The 15,973-nt window shown below is 44.0% G+C and overlaps 1 protein-coding gene across 6 annotated transcripts in view; it reads right to left on the minus strand.

The window, feature by feature from the left end:
- runx1t1 (RUNX1 partner transcriptional co-repressor 1) overlaps positions 1 to 15,275 on the minus strand; it is a 58,206-nt gene extending 42,931 nt beyond the window's left edge. For 5 of the 6 annotated variants that reach the window (XM_058619355.1, XM_058619352.1, XM_058619354.1 and 2 more), the window contains exon 1: positions 11,712 to 11,890. In XM_058619355.1, the coding sequence (XP_058475338.1) occupies positions 11,712 to 11,739 (28 nt within the window). In that variant the 5' untranslated portion in view covers positions 11,740 to 11,890. Of the gene's footprint in view, positions 1 to 11,711; positions 11,891 to 15,159 lie in introns of those variants that run through there. The other variant, XM_058619357.1, reaches the window with a different exon arrangement.
- Between the last annotated feature and the right edge of the window lie 698 nt (positions 15,276 to 15,973).

Genomic DNA, 15,973 nt, shown 5'->3' on the forward strand with positions numbered 1-15,973 from the left:
GTGAGTGGTAAATGTGGCCGTGACACAAAGGGGGAAAAAGGACGTCGGCAGATGAGGAGGAAAAAAGGCCCGAAAAGTCTATTAAACCGTCTGCTTCTCCATGGTAGGAGGAAACTCTGGATTATATTACCGGTAATTAATTCAGTGTGCAAAGGCTCTTTTAACACATCCGTGTGACTACTGTACTGATAAAAATCTTAAATCTAAAAATGACATCTCCTTTCTCCCCCCGCCCCCCTGTTTTTTTTTTTTTTCCTTCCCAGAACCAGACTCAACATGTGTCTCACTGGTAAAATAAAACACTGTGTCATTGCCTTCTTCCTCTGGCACAAGGGCACCATTACTGCGAGAGAGGGAGAGAGAGGGAGACAGGGACTGTCTGGCCTGTCCTAAATCTAAACCACTCAGCAGTATCAGAATGAATGGTTTTTCAGGGATGCAGGGATGTCACAGTGCGTACATCAATATCTAAGTGTGGCGGAGCCGTTTCGTTTTGGGTTATAAAGGACGAGTCATGTCTCTATTAGAAACGTATACTTTGGAGGGAAATTGTAAAATAACAAATCATATCGCGGGCCTTCTGTAAATGAACTATTTAATCACCTGCAAATTCATTGCTGGATTTTCTTCTCTTCCCCCTTTTACAACGCGGCATTCATAGTGTAACTGAGACACCGATTGGATTCGCGGGGTGTGAATGAAACACGTTTCCAATGAGGCGGCGTGTGAGCGAGCGCTCACACAAACCAGGTGTGTGCAACTCTTGTGTCTCTTCTCTCCTTTTTTTTTTTTTTCTTTTTTCTTTTAAAGAACAAAACAACTGCCTCTCTACGCCGCCGTCGTCGCGGAAGAAGGCGACCTCGCACTGGCAATCATTCGAAAACCATCAAGTTCTTTTACTGCGTGGCGATGTAAGTCATATTTTGCAAGCTATCATCTACATACCATGAATACAGAATTCTTTTTCTCAACCTCTTAATCCCCAGTTGCTCTATAATTTTCTGTTACAGTGGAGCAACTATATATAGTGGCCTGCATGTAGCTGTGGTTAAGGCTTTCTGTGTGAACTCCTTGACATGGGCTAGTTAAATATAGGCTGACTGATTTCATATGTTATTTTTCCCCCAAACACTGAAATGCCTACAGTGTTGCAGCAGTTTAGAGAGAGGGAGAGGGAGAGAGAGGGGGAGAGGGAGAGAGAGAATCTCAAAAACACATTAGAGGTCTGAAAGCTGAAGCTTGTATCCAAGCTCAGCAATCTGGAAACTCATAAATGTTGTTCTACATCTTGTACGGGGTATGTTCTTGTTCTCTCTCTCTTCTGTTGTCTCCCGTTCCCTCCCTCTCTGTGGCTTCTGGTGTCAGACTCCTTGCGGTTTAAGAGACACTCGCGAATGTGTCCCACTTGCTTTTTCCTTTTTCTGTTCCCCACTTTCTCTGTTTTCAAGGGTTCTTGTTCTCTGGCAACGGTGGCACAGACACACAAACCTCAGTCACCCTGTTTAATCACCTGAAAACCCAACAATCTCCTTTCAGATTGCCCGCACTGGTTCAACACAGATAGAAGTGTAAAGTCCTTGGGAATATCACACAAATAACTTTTAACTCTTCCTTGTACAAATTAGCACGCTGAATACTACAAAAAACTTTATAAAATATTAACTCTTTAACACCGAGCGTATCGCACACTTTGCATTACTGTAATTATGTGACGGTTTGTGCTATCGGGAAAATTCTATCAGTTTCTGAAAGCTGAGAAGTTGCACGTGAACGTCAATGTGTGGTTATTACGGTAATTTCACTCAAGCGTACTTACAGTAGTTTCAACTTTTTTGGCCTGTTTCTGGACATTGAGACAAAAAAGACTCAAACAAACATTACTTTAAATATATTTATACTGTTGAAAATTCAAATTGAACACGCAAAACCTGGTGTTTTTCTTCATTTTAAATTGTGATACACTATTTTAACATGCAGTAAATTGTAAATAACTGCCAGAGAATGACAGTTATTCTGGAAAAATGGGCGAAAGCACTTAGTCACAGGACATTTTCTGGCCCTTTTATTTTTAACACATTTAGGTTTAGTTCTCGCAACTAATTGCTTGCATGTTTTTCCCTCACATGGCTGATCTTTTCTCCTCATTTCTCCTCTCTTCTTGGTATCATTCGCCCGTCTTTCTATCCCCGTCTCAACATTTTGTCCTCCCACTCCCCTTTTGTAATCACCGTCAAATCCTTGGCAATAAATTCCTCATGACGACACCGCCCATCATCAGAAACAAAGGTCACCGTGGACCATTCTGTAAATAATCCACACAGCATGAAAACACACTTTGTACAATAATAAAATAACGGCCTACTTGCAAAGATTATCATTAAACGGACACAAGTGTGTTGGGGAGTTGCACTTAATTATTCAAACTGAGCATATTTAGCTACACGTGTAATCCCTCTTACATGTTAATAGTGAACAAACATGGGCTGCGTCTAATCAAACACATGTGCTTGAGTGTGTGTGTGTGTGTGTCCTCCACTCTTGATCAGCTGGTGACTTAGTCCTGTTATTGTGCTACCAGACAGAAGCCCGGGGCAGTGCATGACTAATGCATTAGTGTCTTTGGCATTAGGGGGCATCTGTCATGTGTGGGTACATGTTTTTGTCTGATTGTGTGTCATAGCCTTGGGCAAAGTGGCAAACCCTCATAAAGACTCTTTTTTTTTTTTTTTTTATCCAAATACAGAGGCTGTATGTGTGTATAAGTGAATGATGTGGTTTTCACACTGTATTTTAGTGTTACATTTTCCATCCATCCATCTTTGTCCTCCACATGAGGGTCGTGGTGGGGGGGTGATGGGCGGGGTACACCCTGGCCACATGGGAATAAATAAGCATCCACTCGCACACCTACGGTCAATTTAGTGTCCAATTTGCCTTATCCCCATATCGCATGTTTTTGGACCCGGAGAAAACCCACACACACACACACACACAGGGAAAACATGCAAACTCCATGCAGGAAGACCCATGTTCCAATGAATAATAACCACTACGCCATGGAGGTGGCAACAGAGGCTTGAGTCCATGTTGCTTACCCTATCAAACACACACCCCACCTTACATGATGAGATCAAAGCACCCTCTGCATTCCTTCATTTAGGATGGAAAACTCTGCCATATGCCGAGCTGCAAATCTCTGTTTGAATATTCAACATCTTCCTATGTGTGAGCATGTGAGATAGCAACTCTGTAGATGTGTGTGTGTGTGTGTGTGTGTGTGTGTGTGTGTGTGTGATATGAAGTTCAGGCCCATGTGTGATGTGGTTAAATGCACAAACATAAAGTCACAGCTGTGCCACAATACACGATCCCTGCACAGCTGTGAATTACACATGGACAATTTAATACTGCCAAAGAGGAAATAGCAAATTGAGATATTTTTTCTTGTTGCGCCGCTTAAGTGTGCAGCAAAAAAAAAAAAAAATAAATAAATATATAAATGTTTATCTGCATTAATTCCCAAATAAACATGTCGTCCTTCCCACAAGTGAATTGATGTGATGGGTCTCTGATTCTATCACCCCTGCACTCTTTACTCCTGAATGGGCAGTCAAAGTGCTGACAGAGACCCAAGGGTCCTACTCAAATGTTTAAGGGAAGGGGTTTTCCTCTCACTAAAACATCCTCCAGCTAACATCGAGGCAGTAATTTGTCCTCTCACAGGGGAGGCATAAAACAGAACCCCAAATTCTTTGCAGTTATGGAAAAAATGAAGAGAGAACCAAAAAAAAAAAAAAAAGGCCAAATACTTTATCTCCCCCTCTAACTGAAAGTTATTACATTTTCTGAATGGTATGACTCTCTAATGGTTAGCACATGTGAATGTGTGTGCACAGACAGAGAGCAGTAGTTGAGGATAAGTTAATAGCACAAGCAGAAGGGGAACTGCGAACCCTTGGCTTATAAAGGATACTTGTTTCCCTGCTGCACCAAAAACCAGATGTTGATAAAGAGGCATAGGGGGGAGGAGAGAGGACAGATGGGCAAGGAATTACCATCGTTTGGGCCAAACATCTTGAAACATCTGCAAAAAAATTTCGGACCTTACAAGGAAAGATGGATTTACGCTCTCCTGGATTTTTATTGCTCCGTGAGAGCCCGTCTCTCTCCCTCTCTCTCTCTCTCCTCTGCTCCGCGCCTTCCCTGTGTAACCGGGACTTAAGAGGTTCGCCGCAATCTGGATCTGTTTAAGTCCTGAGAAAAGATTGGATTCTTCCACAAACGGCTCTATCGTGGAGAGAAGACAAACATGTCTGTGCGCCGAAGGAGCCGTAAAACTTCAGAAGTGTGCCTCGGTATCAAGTCGGCACTGCTTCACTCTCGGAACACCATAAATGTCAAGGTGCATTGCAACACACACACCAGCGTGTGTGTGTCTGTGTGTGTGGACACATCAGGCCCATGTGAGGCTAAAAATATAATTCATATCCTATTTCTAAAAGATGGGTTTGGTTACCATGGAGACACATCATCTATGGTACCATAAAACGCGCAGCTGAGGATGACATGTCCATATGGTGGGACTATAACAGAGGGATGGAACAGATGCTTTGATGAAAGGGCTGTCAATCGCAAATCCATAAGAGCAGCTGGGGTCGTGAATGTATATCAGATAACACAGAAAGACATATACACGCAGTTATGTCTCATAGATAGACAAATACACAGACAGAGACACAGACAAGACAGATGTCTGCTATATGCAACAGAGAGGCAGCTCTTGAGATATCCATCTTTTCATCAATACAAAGCTCACACCTAATCCCCTCATCCAACTGAATTGCGACAGCTTTCTTCACTTAACCAACATTTTGAGCCAGAAAAACCAAGAAAAACCCAGCGAGTGTGATTATTATTATTTAATCATTTCAGTTGAGATAAAAATGAAATGTAATGTTATCTACTCGGAGGATACAAACACTTAGAGAGGGGTGGCAACAACGATTCAGATTTAAGGGGAATGCAGAATGCAGCTACAAGTTAAACACAATTTTGGGCAAATGGACCAGCTCCTTCCATGTCTCTGTGTAACCCCCACCACTGTCTCCTCAGCTACTCTGGCTTTTTTTTCCCCCCCTCTTTGAACCAATTTCTAAAATGGCCCTTCCTTGAAATAATTGACACTCCGCGTTTATCATCCGAGGCACCTGCTGTCGGTTTGACAACAAGACAATCAGATGGAGCAAGAGACTGTCGTCCCATTGTCCCATCGCACTGTTTGTCTGTGACATTAACTGACAACAGCTGGAAGCCTCGTCTTCACCACAATAGCCATCATGCAAGTCAAATTCAACCACAAAAGAAAAGAGCCCCATTATTTGGCTGCAGTGGTGTGATATTAACCAGCAAACGGAGGAAATGATGATTCAGTCGTGATGTTAGATAAAAGGCTCGGAGCGACTGGAAGTCCTGAAACAACAGTGTCTGCCGTGTCTGCCGCGTCTGCGCTGCCGTTTCCCCCAACTGTGTTTTATTATGAATATTAGAGGACACACATCTTAAACGCAGATGTGCGTCGGCTGTTTGCACTGACTGGGAGTCGACATTTACAATCAGACGTTCACAAAATGTGAGCACACATCCAAGCGTGCACACTCCCACACAAACCCCATCTCTTCTTCTCTCTGGCTGTAATTGACTGAACACGTCAATACTCGCAGGGGGAGAAAAAAAGCGGAGGGTCCACTGTCTGCATCTATTGATCCGCACTTCTCTCTTTCTCTCTCTCTCTCTCTCTCCATGTCTGCTGATCTTAATTACACTTCTTTTTACCAGGCTGGCCGAGGCTTCACTCCTGCTGCTGCTGCCCTTTCCAGCGTGCCATCAGAATCCATATATCAAAATTAATGAGCGAGAGCGGAGCTGTAAATCAAACATCGAGGTGATCCACGCCGATAAGTCACGATCATATGGTCTCTTCAGAAAAACGAGGAGAGAAGGGCAGCGAGGGGATTCTTTTCACACGCTCATGCAGGTCAGCGTTAACAAATGAATGTTTTTTTTTTATGCAGGAAGCAACCTCGGTTTTAGGCTATTAAAACCGCTGAGGCGTGACAGGGCTGAGGTGACGTTTCTCCTAACCTTCACTTATCCACTTCCTCTTTCTTTGTGTCTCTCGATGTCAGTGTGTGTGATTTTCTGCCTGTCTGTTTGTTTGTTTTAGGAGACACATGTGCCCTTCCCTTCTCCTTTCTCTCCAAAAAAAAAAACTTTTATGGCCCGGTTTTATGGACTTGTAGCAAAGCGAGCTGGTCCATTTTTCAACAATTGTCCTCTTGTGAACTATAGGATCCTAATCGCACAGTTTCACGGCTCACGCTGCCCATCAATCAGTCCTGTCTGTGTCCTCAACATCTGCATGTGTAGGGAAGAAACAGGAAGAGAGGGAAGAAGACAGGGGGAGCTGTCATCACACCAAACCTCTGCTCTACCACTAAACTAAATCTATTAGAGACGACAGTGCAGTCATCTTTTTCCACACACACACACACACGTTTCCTTTTTCATACCAGCCTTTACGAAAACATGTGACGCACACACATGTGCATGCAAACAAACTTCCTCCACCACCTCTGAATTCCTTTCCTTTTTCACCATTTAGTGTTTAACCCAGGGGTGTCAAACGTACGGCCCGTGGCCCAGAATCCGTTCAATCCGGCCCGCAGGATGAATTTGTGAAAATTTCACATTATGAATAGAATCTAATCATCTGATCATGTGCATTATAAGTTGTAATTGGTACATTAAGCATAATATTGTTATTTTTCTAAGGGAATTACAGGTTGTTCATACTATGTTTTGTACAACAAAGGGAAACAAAAATGGGAGTTCTTGATGTTTATAGGTTATTATGATATTGTTTTACCGGTCCGGCCCACCTGAGATCAAATGTGGCCCCTGAACTAAACTGAGTTTGACACCCCTGGTTTAACCCCTGGTGCACACGTGGCACGAATCTGTGCCGCAGGTGCACCCACGGTGATTTGCCGTGGGAAAAATACACAACTCCTTATATGGACCTCCTTGGGTCCATATAACGTAATGTATTATGTGTGGTTGAGTCAAAGTTAGGATTCATTTTATATCACATTGTCTTTTTGTTCATAAAAATTAGCCAAGTGAACTTTGAACTGTGACATATTTATCATTTCGCAAATTCAATCCGATTTTAAACATTTTAAGTACTTTTTGCTCAGGTGTGTTATTATATAGTTGGTGAAAATGGAATTGCCTATAGGTTGTGCTGCAAAAAAAAAAGGAAATAAGACACTCTATATTGCACCTTCTTATGTTTAAACATAGTAATGTGTTCTCAGGGTTAAATGTAGACTGGGAGGCAGGTGGATATCGAGGAGGGTGAGTTATAATGAGTAACATCTTCACTCGGCCACATTATCGCCACACCACGTCACACAGGAGGTCCTATTCAATATCGTTACCTTTTGGTAAGAGAGTGCAGGGAGAACTACCGTGTTGTGTCTGTCCTTTTGTGTTCTTTAAGGCATATTGTATAGACACCTGCATGTGCACGCACACTCACACGCACGCACACCCTCGCACACACACACACACACCCAGTGGCTTATCTTTTGGAATAAGAAAAGGGGCTTGTCAGGATGGCACATTGTGTGTGTGTGTGTGTGTGTGTGTGTGTGTGTGTGAGGGGAAGGCAATGTGCATTAGGGCGATTACAATATCAGCCGACTCCAGATGGAGGCAGGAAAATAAACAGTGGAGAGAGCGGGGGAACAGACATCATGAGAAGAAGCCTAGAGAGATTCTGTGTGTGTGTGTGTGTGTGTGGCAGTCTGTCTGTATGTGATACACTTAGAGAAAGTGAAGTTAATTAGCAACTCAGTCCCAGTCTATATACAGAGGACTAAGAGGGCAGTGTGTGTGTGTGTGTGTGTGTGTGTTTACACTATGGTGCCCTTCACAGGTCTATCAGTGTGTGCCGTAGCCACCGTGAACAATCGTGGACACGGGGCTACATCCGACGCCACTGCGCTTTTATATGATTCAGATGCATTTCCAAGTGCAATCGGCTCCATATCAGAAGCAAAAGTCACTGAAAGTAAGTGTTAACAGAGCTTTTACTCCAAAGCGGACAGTCAAGTCGGAGCCAAGTCCAATCTGGTTGTGAACGCAGGTTCAAAGGTCTCCGAGGAAAAAAACGGAGCCAGCAGCATTTTTAAGATTCTTTGAAAATGCCTGTGTTGGTTTATAAAAACAGGCAATCTCTGGAGGTAAGTGCAGTGTTGTGTGGACGCAGCCAAGGGTAGCCATTGTTCACCTGTCTCTATGATACTGAAGAAGGTGGAGACGTGTCACGTGTCCACTGAATTCATATCAAAACAATGTCCTCTTTTGCTAAACAGCTCTGAAGTGTGAAAACCCGTGAAGACTTTACTGCGTCTATGAAACGTGATGAATCGTCACACTCTGCCCTATCGGCTTCTTCCTCAGTTGCCCTATAAGTCTCGTGTTATCTCGAGTAAAAACATGAAAAAGGCCAATAAAATCGGTTTGTAGTGCTCACTGTTGACTTTGACATTAAATAATCCCCCCGTAAAGGCCAACTCACAGCCACAATAAAGCGAGGCCGCTGCTCGCTTTTGTGAGCACACGAGAGCGAGTGCGCTAAAAAACGAACGTGTGCACGGAAAAAAGAAAACACATACCTGCGAGTCCTTCTATGCCTCTGCTGCTCTTTCATGGGTGATGAAATTCAATAAGCACTGAAGAGAACTGCCCTCACGCTGATAACCATCAATGGGCCTATTGATCGACAAGGACACAAGTGTGTGTGTGTGTGTGTTTGTGCGCACGCTCACACTCACACACACACACCAGTTCCATCTATTATTCACTGTGGGACTTGGTAACAGACGGCTCTGAATAATCATAACAGATCTATACATCTGGACGGAGTGCACGGAAATAAAAATCCAAAACACCGTCCACCTTCACCTTCATACATTACATCACAGCTCAGTTACTGAGCAAACATGACAATCGACAGCATTTATAGCGACGATCAGACCAGATTATACTAATCTGATATTTGTAGTGTATAGGATAGCAGTATTTAATGTTGAAATCATGGATAAAGTTGTTTAAACTGTCTCCATTTGCTTCATTTATCCGCCCTATAAATAAAACTATGAATTCAGGTAATGATTGCAGCCACTCCAAGTAAGGTAACGTGTATTTGTTTCTGCATTAAAAAAAAAGAAAAAGAAAAAAAAAAAGATGTCTCTACATAAGCACAGTTAAACAGAATATGTTTCCGGGCAACATAGTGCACGACTGCATAAGGAGAGCTTTGAATAAACAGGCGTCCTGGTGGGTGAATCATTTGTCTAAATGTAGCAAAGACAAAAAAAAAAAAGAAGAAGCATAAAACCTTCCACCTGATACAGAAATACACAAGGGGGCTTCACCGTGTGGCCTGCATATTAACTCTGTTGAGTCATCATCACTTTCTCATATTATTCATATATCAAATCTGGAGAGCTTCCAAATGCACGCGCTCGTGTGTGTGTGTGTGTGTGCGTCACACTTAAAAGAAGAGCTTTGTAATAACATCCGTGCACTTTTTCCTCTTTTTAATAACAGTCATTTATTGTCTGAAGCCGTGCTGTAAATGCTGTGTTTGGGTGCACTACCGCACATGAGCTGTTGCTATAAAAAAAGAAGAAGTAAAAATGCAGATGGAGGAGTGTGAGTGTCATCACACTTTTTTTTTTTTTCCTCTCCACTTGACAGCTTTTGGTTTTCTGTGCAACTGTGTGTGTGTGTGAAGGTGATAATAAAATGGCTGCCATCATTTTTTTTTGCAGGGCCACATCCGTGTCTGCGAGCAGTGGTCTGCTGCAGTTAACCCTCCAGCCTGGGAGCGTGAGGGGGGTGGTGGGTGTGTGGGGGGGACAGGTGTGAGGCAGGCTGCCCGGCTGGGCAGATGGCTGAATCTGCAGAGCCCCAAACTGTTAGCAACTCACATTAATACAAGCCTGTTTATACAGCGCGCGCACGGCGAGGCGTGCGCGTGCGTGCATGTCACAACGTACACAGTGACAGCACTGATCACTGACTCTCCCCACTCATCACCAGCTTTGTTTACCTTTCATTGACTCCTTCTCTTTCTGTGTTTCGCCCGCTCTTTATCTCCATAAACACACACACTCCAGGTATAATGGTCTTTTCAGCCAGGGCACTACTTTAATGGAAGTCCCAGTGATTAAAGAATAGTTAAAAAAACAGTTAATGGTACCCAATTTGAATTGTATGGTCACTACAGCAAATAATAATGAATTATGTCAATTATAAGACTGGAAAATATTGACTTAAAGGACACAGACTACTGAAAACATCTGGCTTTCCTACATGTAACACATCACAGGCTGCAGCAGCAGTGGGTCAAGCTTTTGGAAGCAGGTAACAATCGCCCTCTTGGATGCCTACAAAGCTTTGCATTGGACTATCTGGCCTGCATCAAAATATCCGAAGCTCTGTGTGTCTCCAGGAGAGATGTTTTCCTGCCTCTCTAATCCAAACCATGACAACAGTTCAGCGAGAACATGGACAGGATTGAGCCCAGCAGCCTCCCTGGCTAACCCGCATGTCTGCTCTTTTCCCAGTTGGGGTAAACGTTCCCACCGGAGTAAAATATAGCACAAACCCTTCAATTGCAACTCTACGCCACTCCATTTAAAAAGGAATCTGTTTCCTTTTCTTCTTTGTTTTTGATGCCTTCTCTCGGCTCATGGTTGTGTGAGGATGACAAAGTCGCAGCGGGTGGAGATGGAAACTTCACATGGACCTGAGAGGATGATGGGTTTGACGGTTTGTAACAGAGTGTTTGTTTTGTTTTGTTTTTTTAAATGAAAAAACAAAACAAAAACTGCTGCATTAAAAAAAAATTCCACCACAACACCAAAAAACACAGTTTCTGGGAAAAGAATGACTAATCACAAAACATGTAGACGTTTCTTCTTATTTTTAAAAAAACAAAACAAAACTAATTTTATCAGACTGAATTGACAGAGACTACTCAGCTGTTCACAGCTCAGAGGTGAAGGTTACTTTCAGATCCTCATCTTATACTTGACCAGTCAACGTGAGTCTCCTGTTGCCCAAGGACGTCTCTCCGTCCTGCACAGTTCAAAGCTCATGAATTGATAAGTGCTTTGACTGTGGCACAGCGGGGACAGCTGCGCAATGATGTCTCCATTTAACCATCTGAGCTGGTCATTTGTGGAGAGCTAATTATTCTGTCACGAGCCGATTATTGCCCGATCCTCAGATTCCAAGTGTCCAAATTGTTGAGTTTTAACGTCGTAAAGTCATTTCTTTAATACACTGATATGATTTATAATAACAAAAAGTGATATAACCACAGCATTACTGGCACACGTTGTTCGCTAAAAATAAAATCGAATTTTGAAAATGAATTAAAACAAAGAAGAATTTGTTTGAATTCCACGCGTGTACATTGTCACTGTTTACCGACATAAACAGCGCATATGTTAATCTACAATAAACACAGAAGGAAATCAGCGTTTTCGTGGCGCTGCTGTTCGTAGTTTGGCGCACGACAAGGCGCAACTGTGGACACGAGAAGCAGCGCAGAAGGAAAGAGCTTCACTTACACTGAAAAGAGGCAGAAATTCCCACCATACGGTTCGTTGATGTGAGAGGGCTAAATAATTTCCAGTCCTTCTGATTACGCGCGAGCTCCAGTCTTTGATCCACTTGTGTCGGGAGGAGGAAAGCTGCAGAGTCCGGCCAGCTCTCTGCTTGTACACTTCCAGCAGCTCAGAAACGTGCTTCCAACTCCGACTGAAGAAGGAGGACAGTGAAAGAACAGCCACTGGGTTTACGCAGGATGGAAGAGTCTTGTAAAAAAGAGAAGGAGGAGAGATGAGAAAGAGATGGAGAGGATGGATGCAGCAGTGCGCACGACACCCTCGGATTCTTTTTCGGCTCGTCTTCGCACTTTCCTCGGGAATCTTTCGAACGCGGAGTTAATCAAGGTCGTAGAAATCGGTCTTTAAAATGGGAGAGAAATAAATGCAGACAGCCTCGACACCGGGGCTCCCTGTTCTCTGCGGAGTAGCTGCACTCTGCCTCCAGTCGGCGGTGCGCAGCAGAGCCAGGTGGCGGTGGGCGGGACTGAAGGAGGAGGAGGAGGAAGAGGAGGAGGAGGGGGGAGGGGGGGGGGGGGGCTAGGGAGGCGACTGGGCAGCATCTGTGTGTCCTAAAACAGGTTGGAAAAAGCAGGGTCAGGTCGAGTCGAAGTGTTTTCTACTGTGTCAGTGGATCCAGACGCGTTTTTCACGTCAAGGGCTCTCAGGGAAACGAAAAGAAAGTGAGTGTAATCAAACTAATAAAGGACAAGTTTTCAAGTGTTTCTTGAACGACACGTTTCTTCTGTTCATGCAACCTGGTTTATGTTATATGAATGTTTTCATCCATCAGATCTTCTACCACTTTCTCCTCCACATGAGGGTCACAGCGGGCACCGGTGCCAACACCACCCCTGGACAGGTCTCCAGTCCATCACAGGGCCACATAGAGGGGGTTTCCTGTTTTTTACGGGGATCTTTTTGACAACGGCAGAGAAAAAGATCATCTACACTTTGTGCCGTTTACGTCTGGAGGTGGCCTTAGACCGTCCAATTTGCCTAATCTCTAAATCTGCATGTTTGTGGACTGTGGGAGGAAACCGGAGAAAACCCACGGACACATGGGGAGAACATGCAGAAAAAGCCCTTGTCTGCTGTTAATCAAACACTGGAAATGAATTCACTAAGAGATAAGCAGTAGGTGTGCAGTAGAAAATACAGTTTACTGTAGAAGAAGGACAAGAAGGCGCAACTAGATGACGATGAAACTAAGAGCTGTTGATACATGTAGGCATTTTGTTGCCGCTTTTACACAGTCTTCAGTTTTTGTATGAACTCTCTGACGCGAACCAACCTGTGTGTTGAAGTTGCTCCCCAGTGAAAGTGATGAAACAACAAGATGTTTCACACATGCCGCTGACGCTCACATGAGGCTCCAGCAGCCTTAAAATAGACAAATCCAAGCGTGCGTTTGTCAGAGTTACAGCCTGAAGGACCTGAAATAGCACCCCCTTGTTGTCTTGGTTGCACTGATTAACACTGGTTATGGTGAGGGATTGGTTATGTTATGACTAAGAAAAGACCTTGGTTAGGTTTAGGGCAAGATGGCGGTGCGGGTTAGAATAAGTACGTTGGTTAAAAATAACAGGCAGCTGAGTTTGAGGTGTGTTTGAAACAGTGGAAATCATTGGTTTCAAACGGAGGACAAACAACAGCCTTTGTGTGAAAGTCGCGTCGGGCGCGTCGACAAAAACACAATCCATTCAAATAGAATTCTGTAGTTAGCGAGGACAATCTAACAGACACCGACGAGGAGATGAAACAAAACATCAGACCTGCGTGAAACAATGAGACTGTAACTTTCTATCAGACAGATGCGAGAAAACAAAAACGGCAACAAAAAGAAACAAAAACACCATATTTACATCTTATATTCATGGTTTGTGTGTGTTAGTTAGTTTGTTTCTTACTTATATTATGCAAAGACGTGCCCAGGTATATGTATACAATTTTCTGGATAGTCTTGGACTGTATTTGTATAGACACTTGACTTCTGCTTGTGAAAATAGCTAATGTCCACTTGACTCGCCTCACTCGACCAGATTAAGCCTCATATTTGCAAAGAATAGGATTGGGGAAGTCTTTTCTGTTTTGTTTTATCATGGGCGTCATTCCTGCGTGGACACAATGGGACAGATAAGAACACGACGGCGTGTCCTTCACCACCACATTCACACAGCTTTAGTGGAGCTTCAGGACAGCCAGGAGCCAAAATGTCATTTAATGCACATATAGGCACATTTAAATCTCATTTTTGTTTGTTTGCATTTTCTAATTTTGGACCCCGTGGTGTGAAACACTTGCTCGGACAGCAGTGGGGTGTCATGGACACTGACCAGCACGTTGAGTGCTTGAGAAGCCGGTTGGCTGTTGTGAGTGTGTGCAAAAAAAAATAGAAGACCTGTATGTATGCATGTCTACACTTAAACACACACACACACATACACTGTATCTCCCTGAGCTGAATCAGGCACAGACACACTGGCCTGCAGTAACTTAAGGCAAACACTTTCCCTGCACCATCTGGAAGTCATCTAGCCTGCAGAGCCAGTGAAAAGCACAGAGCATAAGCTACGTTTACAACTCGGTGATAACAACTGGTCCACTTGAACTGCATGGCTGAACAAGTCATGCACCATAGCCCGTTCATAACATCTCATAAAACATTCAGCTCGATGTGGTTCTCGTCTTTTTCTATTATATTCTATACTGCAGTGTCTGCATTCTGGCTGAGAAGATCACGTCGGCGTTACATGCACACGCAGAACTGAACTTCACTGCTGCTAAAATACATGTGAAATGTCCTTCAGTGTGTTTTTACTGGGGAATTCATTTCTTTTCTTTCTTTTTTTTAAAAATATTTCTTAATGGAACCGTCATCAAGAGGAGCTTTGACACTTATCTGCCGGTTACCATTATGTAAAACAATGAGAGAATTGTTAGCGAACCAACATGGAGCTCATTGTTCCCTCAACACCATCTCAGTGGGGAGAAGATGATGCCATTAATGGCAATTGTTTGCAACAGTGCCATTGTGCGTTCCTCTCTTTTAGTTTGCCTTTTCCCTTTCACCCTCATCTCTCCCGTGTCATCTGGAGCACTTCAGCGCTGGGTTGCATTGTCTTCAAAGAAAATACGGATGGATACGGTGACTCTTACGAGCACAGAGCGAGGATGATTTGCTTCTATATTCCATTCTCGATTTCCCTTTGTCAGTGTCGTGCATCGGCAGGGAGCGACGTGAGAAGGTGAGGGATGGAAAGGAAAGAGGAGGGGAAGGTGGAACATCAGAAAAGACAGAAAAGACGAAGTTTGTGGCAAGAAATGTGTGACCTTCAGAAGAAGTGCGCCCCGCACGAAAATGTGATCAGAAAAGCCAGCGAGGGGCCGCGTGGATGCCGTCACTTCTCACCTCATTTGCGTCTGCTGGTTTGTTCTCAGAGAGCTGGTCCTTTCATGACAATCACAGCGAAACATCTTGACGGCCGGAGGCACAAGGATAGGCGTTGAGGAAACCTGCAAGGGAAAAGAGAATAGGGCAATGATCTGTGTGTGTGTGTGTGTGTGTCCTGTGATAACGGCGCGTGAGAGCAGGAAACACACAGGGCCTGTTTTTCTGCAGGGGTTCCTGGAAGTCAGCCGCCCAGTGTGATCGGCGACACACACGCACGCACACACACACACACACACACACACACACACACACACACACACACACACATACACAGGATACTTCGCCTCTGAAAGGGAAAAACATGCTGTGCCTGATACATGTGCACATAGACAAGCAGACTTCCTGCATTTTCCCACCTACTGGGCGGCCACCTGTAACACAGACACACACACACACACAGTCACACAGTCACACACAACTATAAGTTGGGAGTTGACAGTAAACAAGTACCAATCGAACCCCTCTAATTATCTGACACTGGATCAACAGCGCCTGAGGCCGAGCAGCCGAGCAGCCGATCGCCGTCACAAACACAACAAAAGACTAAAAGCAACAGGAAAAGAGAGGAGAGGCCATTTAAGTAAGTGAAGCAGAACACATAGTTCTGCATGTTGTTGTTGATACAGGACATTAAGGTAAACAGGACAGGAGTGAGGGAGTGGGGGAGTGGGGGAGGGAGGTGGTGTCAGTGCTTAAAAGCTGCTATTTCCATCGTTCATAAAGTGGAAGCTGATGAATATTTCTTGGCCTCTAAGCCAACAATGTTCTCCAC

The sequence above is a fragment of the Solea solea genome, chromosome 20, assembly GCF_958295425.1.
Source record: "Solea solea chromosome 20, fSolSol10.1, whole genome shotgun sequence".
NCBI lineage: Eukaryota > Metazoa > Chordata > Actinopteri > Pleuronectiformes > Soleidae > Solea > Solea solea.